General features: G+C 45.1%; 2 protein-coding genes across 2 annotated transcripts; both read left to right on the forward strand.

The window, feature by feature from the left end:
- The first annotated feature begins 5,769 nt into the window (after window positions 1–5,769).
- LOC119306570 (metallothionein-like protein 1) lies at window positions 5,770–6,400 on the forward strand. The gene is made up of 2 exons (XM_037582755.1): window positions 5,770–5,904; window positions 5,997–6,400. Exons 1-2 carry the CDS (start codon window positions 5,852–5,854, stop codon window positions 6,166–6,168), a joined length of 225 nt encoding a protein of 74 aa, XP_037438652.1. The 5' UTR covers window positions 5,770–5,851; the 3' UTR covers window positions 6,169–6,400.
- A 2,091-nt stretch (window positions 6,401–8,491) lies between these two features.
- Window positions 8,492–9,107, forward strand: LOC119306581 (metallothionein-like protein 1). Its single transcript, XM_037582765.1, has 2 exons — window positions 8,492–8,637; window positions 8,726–9,107. Exons 1-2 carry the CDS (start codon window positions 8,585–8,587, stop codon window positions 8,895–8,897), a joined length of 225 nt encoding a protein of 74 aa, XP_037438662.1. The 5' UTR covers window positions 8,492–8,584; the 3' UTR covers window positions 8,898–9,107.
- Window positions 9,108–9,642: the final 535 nt, after the last annotated feature.

Below are 9,642 nucleotides of genomic sequence, written 5' to 3' on the forward strand. Positions count from 1 at the left end.
CCGCCCCCTCTCCTCGCACTCCCCCTGGCCATTCAAACACCGCGGGTGGGCCGCGCCCTGGCCACGCGCTGCACCGACCGGTCGTGCCCGTCGTCCCGCGCCCGCTACCGCCCCGGGGCCGCGGCCTCCTCCCTGTGCTGGCCTCACCCCGCCTCATCTGCGCGCGCGCCTGCCGTGGCCGCGTTCGGCCACCGCCAACCCCGCGCTGCACTGCCACCGCCCTGCTCACTCCCGCCGCCATGAGCTCGCTCCGGTCGAGCTCCGGCCTCGTCCACGCGGCCCCACTTCGGCGCCGTCCGGCTGCTCTCCCGCCGGCGTCCCCCTTCGGTGACCGCCCGGCCTCGCTGGCCTTGTCCGCCATGGCGCCCCTGGGCGTGCGCCCAGACGGGCTGGCATCCGCGCCCGTATCCCCACGCGCCCGCTAAGGCCCCCAGGCCTATGACAGCCGGGGCCCACGCCCCTAAGAACGTTTTAAAAAATAAATATATAAAAACAAAAAAATTAATTAATAAAATTATTAATTAATTAATTAATTAAGTTAATTAATCATGTTTAATTAATCTAAGTAACTAGTCAGTTTAATTAAATAGTAATTAGATTAGCTAGAACCTAGTTAACCTAAACAGAGTATGTAAGTTGGGTTGCACACGTGAGCGACCTAGTCAACACCTCTGTTGACTGCTGACGTCATGCTGACGTCATGATGACGTCAGCATGCACTGTTCTGGATAATGTTGAACTAAATTAATTAAATAAATTCTAAAAATGATTTAAAACTTTTAAAATTAATATAAAATAAACCGTAGCTCGGATGGAAAAACTTTGTACATGAAAGTTGCTCATAACGACGAGACGAATTCGGATACGCAGCCCGTTCGTCCGCCACACATCCCTAGCATAGAGAACACACAACTTTTACCCTCCGGATCATCTGTCCGAAAACGCGAAACACCGGGAGGGGATACTTTCCCGGATGTTTCCCCCCCCTTCGCCGGTATCACCTACTACCGCGTTAGGGCACGCCTTGCACCGTTACTTGTCACGTCATGCATCATCATGCTTATGTTTGCATTGTATTCATTGTTTCTTCCCTCTCTTCTCTCCGATAGACTACGAGACCGACGCTGCTGCTGCCCAGTTCGACTACGGAGTTGATGACCCCTCCTTCTTGCCAGAGCAACCAGGCAAGCCCCCCCTGCTCACCAGATATCGCCTATTCTTCTCTATACTGCTTGCATTAGAGTAGTGTAGCATGTAACTGTTCGGTTACACCTATTCTGTTGCATAGCCTGTCATTGTTGCTACAATCATTGATACCTTACCCGCAATCCTAAATACTTAGTATAGGATGCTAGTTTATTATCGGTGGCCCTACATTCTTGTCAGTCTGCTTTGCTATACTATCGGGCCGTGATCACTCGGGAGGTGATCACGGGTATATACTATACATACATATTATATAGATGGTGACTAAAGTCGGGTCGACTCGTTGAGGACCCGCGGTTGATTCACGAATTGGGGGCTGAAAGGACATACTTTCCCGACGGCCCTCTGTGTGGATCTTTGTGGCAGAGCGACATGGCAGGTTGGCCACCTAGGAGAGAGGTGGGCCTGGCCCTGGTCGGCGTTCGCGGTTGCTTCATAATAACACGCTTAACGAGATCTTGGTATTTGATCTGAGTCTGGCCACTGGCCTATACGCACTAACCAACTACGCGGGAAAGATATGGGCACTCGACGTCGTGGTATCAGCCGAAGCCTTCTTGACGTCAGCGACTGAGCGGCGCGCCGGATTGGACCGTAAGCCTGCTCTTGTATTAAGGGGGCTAGGTCTGCTTCCATCCGCCCACACAACGTGCAGGTGTGCAATGGGCGATGGGCCCAGACCCCTGCACGCATAGGATTTAGACCGGTGTGCTGACCTCTCTGTTGTGCCTAGGTGGGGCTGCGACGTGTTGATCTTCCGAGGCCGGGCATGACCCAGGAAATTGTGTCCGGCCAAATGGGACCGAGCATGTTGGGTTATGTGGTGCACCCCTGCAGGGAAGTTAATCTATCCGAATAGCCGTGTCCCTCGGTAAAAGGACGACCCGGAGTTGTACCTTGACCTTATGACAACTAGAACCGGATACTTAAATAAAACACACCCAGACAAGTTCCACAGACAACCCGGTGATCGCTTTTCCACAGGGCGACGAGGGGAGGATCGCCGGGTAGGATTATGATATGCGTTGCTACTTGGAGGACTTCACTCTACTCTCTTCTACATGATGCAAGACGGAGGCTGCCAGAAGCGTAGTCTTCGATAGGACTAGCTATCCCCCTCTTATTCCGGCATTCTGCAGCTCAGTCCACTCATATTGCCTCCTTACACATATACCCATGCATATGTAGTGTAGCTCCTTGCTTGCGAGTACTTTGGATGAGTACTCACGGTTGCTTTGCTCCCTCTTTTCCCCTGTTTTCCTCTTCTTCTCGGATGCCGCAACCAGACGTTGGAGCCCAGGATCCAGACGCCGCCGTCGACGACGACTACTACTCTGGAGGTGCCTACTACTACGTGCAGGCCGTTGACGACGACCAGGAGTAGTTTAGGAGGATCCCAGGCAGGAGGCCTGCGCCTCTTTCGATCTGTATCCCAGTTTGTGCTAGCCATCTTATGGCAACTTGTTTACTTATGTCTGTATTCAGATATTGTTGCTTCCGCTGACTCGCCTATGATCGAGCACTTGTATTCGAGCCCTCGAGGCCCCTGGCTTGTATTATGATGCTTGTATGACTTATTTATGTTTTAGAGTTGTGTTGTGATATCTTCCCGTGAGTCCCTGATCTTGATCGTACACGTTTGTGTGCATGATTAGTGTACGATTGAATCGAGGGTGTCACACTTGCGGCAGCGGAAAAGTATTTTGGTGGACGCTTCTGTTGGTTTGAGAATATTTGGGAATTTATAGTGCAAGAATTAGGCTTGGAGGACCCCCGAGGGACCCACAAGCCCCCAGGGCACCCCCCTAGGGCGCGCCTGGAAGGCTTGTGGTCGCCTTGCAAACCTTTTGGCACCCTCTCCAAGCTTCGTGGATGTCTTCTGGTCCAAGAAAAATCATTATAAAGTTTTATTCTGTTTGGACTCCATTTGATATTCCTTTTCTGTAGAACTCAAAAATAAGGAAAAACAGAAACTGACACTGGGCTCTGAGTTAATAGGTTAGTCCCCAAAACAATATAAAATAGCATATTAATGCACATGAAACATATAAAACATTTAAAACAGATAATATAATAATATGGAACAATCAAAAATTATAGATACGTTGAAGACGTATCAAGTATTAGCCATAGATTCATACGGATAATGGTATGTGGATATAACGTCGTAATGTCTATGTGAAATCATGACTCATATATCAATCATAAAAACTTCAATTTAATCAAGCAACAGTAATTATTCACCACATCTATGTTATGATTTATGAGATGTCGCTAGTGAAATAATCAAACTTGGTCCATTATTCCTCATAAATTCAACCTTGATCAACTGTTTTCTTATTTTTTTACAATCTAAATTGTTTTACTACTTACTTGTAATCATCACTTCCAACCACAAAATACAATAGTATTTGTAACTAGCAAGACTAGTAAGTTTGACACCCTTACTAGGAGTGTTGGGGACCAAGCGAAATGTCTTAGTGTGCAGGTACTGATCATTGGCTACAACCAGGACTCCACGAATTGATACACTGGTTTTCAACTAAGGGAAAATTTGTCACTTACTGCAAACCCCTCATGGCCCAACCATCTACGTCCATAAGAGTAAGGATACCAGCAGAGAGAAGCAGTGTCCTGCAAAAAAGAGTCATCACAAGACTTAGAAATTTGCAGAGAAGAGCAAAGTTACTACCCGAAAGTTCTAGATGAGTAAGTGTATTTATCAAACCTATACTATGACTGGAGAAAAGCAAACTGGGATGATTCAGAAGTGTCGATGAAATGTGGTGCTTGGAATGTCGAACTAAACAAGACGTTTTGTCAAAGTGGAATATAGGGATCGACGGCTCCGAAACAAAAAGGACGATGGTTCTGAACAGTTGAGTCTGGGTTATCTCTTAGCATGAATAAACCTAAGTGGCTCGCTAGTACCGGAAGAAAATCTTCTCAGGTGCGAGGCTTAGAGAAATCCTGGCTTGGAAGTGGGTTTTGGATAACTTTGTATTAGGATCTGTTATTGGAATTCAAACCAAAGTATTTTTCTTGCGCCCCTATTCATAGTATGATTGTGTTGTACTAAATGTGATTCTTGGATGCACGAAAATACGTAGAAAGTAAAAACTATGAGCTTGATGGGGACACCAACTAGAAAAGTTGTTTGTGGGGTCACAAATCATTTCTCATTTAGCCATAAAGAATATGAAAACTGATCTAAGGTCCTCAAATAAACTCATTGAAATCATTAGTCCTTGTGTGCCTAACTCCGGCGAAGGACGCGTGGATGTGTGTTTCCGGCTGATATGATTGGGTCTGCTCAGCGTTGGCCTCTAGCGGATTTGCTTGGATCTGGTGGGCTTTGTCTATGGCAGGTTCATTTCGATTTGGCCGGCGCTCGTGGTCGTTGGTGTATTTGTAGGTACAGTCCTTCCGCTATGCGTTTTTTTCTCTTCGCCGATGGTTGTTGCACTGATGTATTGGCACGTTGGGCCTTAGCACGATGACTCCTAGTTGTCAATTACGACAAGGTTTTCCCGTCTTTGGTGGGGAAGGGGCGATGACGGTGGCATACCTTCGGCTTGTTCCAGTGTTTATAGTCTTCGCCGGGTGGTCCGTGGAGCTGGTTGTAATTTTACTTACTCCTAAAAATCTTTGTACTATTGTTATACTCCCCCCATCCGGAAATACTCAGTCGGAGAAATGGATGTATCTAGACGTATTTTAGTTATAGATACATCCATTTTTATCAATTTCTCCGACAAGTATTTTTGGACGGAGGGAGTATATTATTAGTAGACGGAAGAACTTTTCACAAAAAAAGAATGATGCGTCCAAATAAATATTTCTTCATCTGAAAATTATTGGTTCCTTTTAAGAAAGGCTGTGTGCAATGTGCATGACTCGATGCACAGGCAGAGGGATATTCTCCCTTTTTGAAGAAGAAAAATGGTTCCTTTTGAGGCAAAAAATCATCAAAATAGATGATGGTAAGCATAAGAGATCGCAACATAAAGAAGGCTCATTTCTTGCAGGTGTACATCGACCGATGTTAGTAATTGTAAAATGACTTAAAATAGTGTCACAATCTTATTAGGTCTTGATATCGTACGTTCACTAATTAATCAACTAACGTTAGTGTTGGTGCTATATATTCAAAAGGGAAGGAAAGTCAACTACGCATTGTTGCTTTAGCAGAAAGCAACCATATCCCAGCGCAATATATTTTGAAATTAAAAAGGGGCAGCCCCAGTGCATGTAGCTCCCGCTTGCGCAGGGTCTGGGGAAGGGTCCGACCACTTTGGATCTATTGTACGCAGCCTTTCCCTACATTTCTGCAAGAGGCTGTTTCCAGGACTTGAACCCATGACCTCATGGTCACAAGGCAGCAGCTTTACCACTGCGCCAAGGCTTCCCTTCATATTTTGAAATTAACACACTGAATTTAGAAAGCGCCATTGGATGAAAAAACTAACTTGTGACGACCTATTCTAGGCATATGCATCGTGCACATACACGCAACAACGCCCTTTCCAACACACTAGCACGCCTATAAATAGAGGTGCACAAGCCGAGCATATGCATCGCCCACTGCTCACCATCCCAATCAAGTCTTTCATCTTCGACAGTCGAGCTTACCGCATTACGAAGGATGTCTTGCAGCTGTGGATCAAGCTGCGGCTGCGGCTCAAACTGCAACTGCGGGTATGCATATGCTTTCTCTCTCTTGCAAACTAGGGTGAGTTGCCACTGAGTAGTAAGTTATTGAGCTAATTATTTTGATTCGCCTGTTGCAGCAAGATGTACCCTGACTTGGAGGAGAAGAGCGGCGCCACCGTGCAGGCCACCGCCGTTGTCCTTGGCGTCGGGCCCGCGACGGTGCAGTTCGAGGAGGCCGCCGAGTCCGGTGAGGCCGCCCATGGCTGCAGCTGCGGCGCCAGCTGCAAGTGCAACCCTTGCAACTGCTAAGGTGCCAGCGGTCGATGCGCTTGTGGTGATTGTGCCGTGTGTGATCGAGTGCAAATAATGAAACCGGCCCTGGCCATCTGGTTGGTGTTGTGGTGTGGTTTGCTCTTGGTGTCCTTGTGACTTGTGAAACTTGGTGTTTGTGTGCGCGAGCCTATGTGTGCGTGTCTTTGAAATGGTTCATCCGAACTGAAGTGAATATACAGAACAGGTTCACTCAAAGTGTGAATTATTAGCCGTGTGTTACATATTTCTATCTTATTTCGTAACATAGAAGGATAACCCCCCCACCCCCCACCCCCCCAAAAAAGATAAACATAATTCTTTCACACACGGGTGCCAATATATTTCTCTACATGAACATATTTCTTAAAAAATAAGTTACTACAAAGGGTTGAGGTCTGGTCATGGGAGAGAGAAAGATAAAACAAGTTATGTATTGAGTAGGCTTAAGGACTGTGTTATTACCATGCAATTTGAAATAATTGTCATAGTACTTTATTTCGTATGATATATCATCGGTTCATCACATGCAATGAGAGTAGAGGAGGGGGTACCATGTTTGAATGATTGTTGAGTGGGTAACTTCACCACTTGTGTTGCAAGGTGAGCACGCCAGGCCTTATGCATGCTACCAAACAACAAGGGTTTGACTCGTTTGGGCTTGTCACCAATGGTTTATGTGGGAACTCCGTGCAACCAAATGTACCCCTAAGCATGTATGTTGGTTGTATCATTCGTTGAAATACTTACTATCAGAATTCAGTGGTTGGGAGACATTAGATAAGGATATATTTGATTCGCATGATCCCAAAGACAAATCAATAAGATAAATGTAGGGCTCCATTGTCATGTCCACTTGAATCCCGTGATACTAAATTCCCACAAATATTTCGTTGTGGAAAGAACATTATTCCAATAGTTTAAGTAAATGGAATTTTGCTTTGAAATGCAGTGCAAAGGAACAAGGAGTATAGTTCTACAAACCAAACAACGTACTTGAAAATGTTACTAAGAATTCCAACCCTCTAAAATTTCTAAAAATCATTTGAGCCATTATAAGACTCTCTCGAGGCACATAGTCAAGTCCTAACAAACCAATGATCCAAGGACATAATCAGATACCAAGTAGACGAGTGTTGGTCATACAATTTCTAAACATCGAATGGTTCTCCGAGAAAACGAACATATGAGTAAACATAGATCTAGGTATCTTTAACGCATGGTCTTGGTCAATACAATTTCTTAACACTAATAGATGGAAAAAAACTTCTTAAGAAGGAAACATGTAGGGAGGTAGGAATTGTAAATAGGGACACATGCACTTGTGTCTGTTCAACCAAGAGTTACTGAAACGCGAACCAAGGACACTGGTATCACCAGCCCACTAGGTTCAAGTCCTAGACTTGACACCCGTGCTCGCATTTTTCTAGATTTATTTCATGCCTTTCTACGACGTGCATTCAGTGGGAGGAGACATTCCCGCCAACTATGAAAGTGTCTGTGGTGACTTCGTCAATCCCAAAATGATGTGTCGGCTCAGTCTCTTAGACGTGCTCATTAGGGTAGGGTATGCGTGTGTGTTCATATATAAAGATGAGTGTATGTGCGTAGTATGAGCGTATGCGTTTGTACTGTGTTAAGAAAAAGAGTTACTGAAATGATGACAAGAAGCAAGAGTGAGCCAGCAAAATGCTTCTTATCAGAAGGCTGCCTTGAGATAATAAAATACTTTATTTCCTAAAAACCTGTTCCACTGAGAATAAATAATGATGGTAATAAGGTTGTAAGGGTTATATGAAAAAGTAATGGGTGAAAAACAAAGAAGGCACATTTCTAGCCAGCAGCGTAGCTGTTGTTGAAGTCAATCGATACAAAATGAATTAAAATGTTAGTATTTTCTTATTAGGTCTTGCTTGCATTAATTTAGCAGTTAACCACATAGCTTCTTTGAACACGCATCTAAATGCTTGTTATTTCATATAAACAAGGAGAGCGCTAGGATTACGCATACCACGCGTCGTTGCTTTAGAAGAAAGCAACAGTAACACCATAAACGTCCCCAAACTTACAGAAAATTATTCAGAAATCGTCAGGGCTCATGTCAGAAACAGTCACAATTATTGGCGATTTATTCAACATGTTTTGTTCTTTGAAAATAGAAGTTCATTCGGCAAACTGAATACTTGCAAGGATAAAATTATAAAATTGCAAAGTTTTATTCAGTCGTAGAAATTTATATTAGATGGACCACATCTCCTAAAGACTGATTCTAGGAAGCCTTTGTATAGCACCGGAACAAACATCCTTTCAATCACACTAACTCGCATATAAATATTTTTGCACAGGGAGAGCCTATGCATTGCTCATTGCTCACCTCAAATCACTTATTCCTCATCCATCTTCAACAAAACTAAGGATGTCTTGCAGCTGTGGATCAAGTTGCGGCTGCGGCTCAAACTGCAACTGCGGGTATGCATACTTCTCCCTCTCTTGCAAACTAGAGTGAGTTGCTACTGAGTAATTTCTTGCGCTGATTATTTTGATTCGCCGGTTGCAGCAAGATGTACCCTGACTTGGAGGAGAAGAGCGGCGCCACCGTGCAGGCCACCGCCGTCGTCCTCGGCTTCGGGCCCGCTAAGGTGCAGTTCGAGGAGACCGCCGAGTTTGGTGAGGCCGGCCACGGATGCAGCTGCGGTGCTAGCTGCAAGTGCAACCCTTGCAACTGCTAAGATGCAAGCGGTCGATGTGTCTCTGGTGATTGTGCCGTGTGTCATCGGGTGTGTGTGAATAATGAAACTGGCGCAGGCCGTCTGGTTAGTGTTGTGGTGTGGTTTGCTCTTTGTGTCCCTGTGATCATGTAACTTGTGAAACTATTGCTACTGCTTTGTGTTTGTGTGCGCGAGCCTATATGCGTATGTCTTCGTAACGATCCATCTGAACTGAAGCGAATATACAGAACAAAGTTTGAATTGTTAGCTAGGCTATAGTAACTCTCGTATTCCATTTGTCTATAGCATTCATCGCTCGGGCCACGGCTGCACGGTGCTTAAAGCATCCCTCGGTCAAACCCGCTAGGAACGTCTAGTTTGTATGTGTAGAGAGACAGATTATGGGCTGTGCAATCGCGATGTATTGATCGGTGCACCAGGCACGTATATATAAGTACAGAGGTGGGCCACAACCTCAACTATACAAGAAAACAGGAGATGGGCCCTACACACACATATACACGTACACAATATACTCAACAGTATGCATGCTTAGGTGAGGGATGTGTATGCCGATGATGCTTTGATGCTTGTGTGCTTGCTTTAGTGGTTCGTTTGATATGCCAATGATATTTGCGATGATTTTATGTTTCCTCAAACTTGAATTTTGATGGCGCTTATGACCATTTCAGTTAATGCAATGCCTATGCTATGTTTGTTGGTTAATGCCATTTTCAAATATCTGGTCCTACCCTTCTGTATCGCA

This window comes from Triticum dicoccoides, chromosome 1B, assembly GCF_002162155.2.
Source record: "Triticum dicoccoides isolate Atlit2015 ecotype Zavitan chromosome 1B, WEW_v2.0, whole genome shotgun sequence".
Classification (NCBI taxonomy): domain Eukaryota; kingdom Viridiplantae; phylum Streptophyta; class Magnoliopsida; order Poales; family Poaceae; genus Triticum; species Triticum dicoccoides.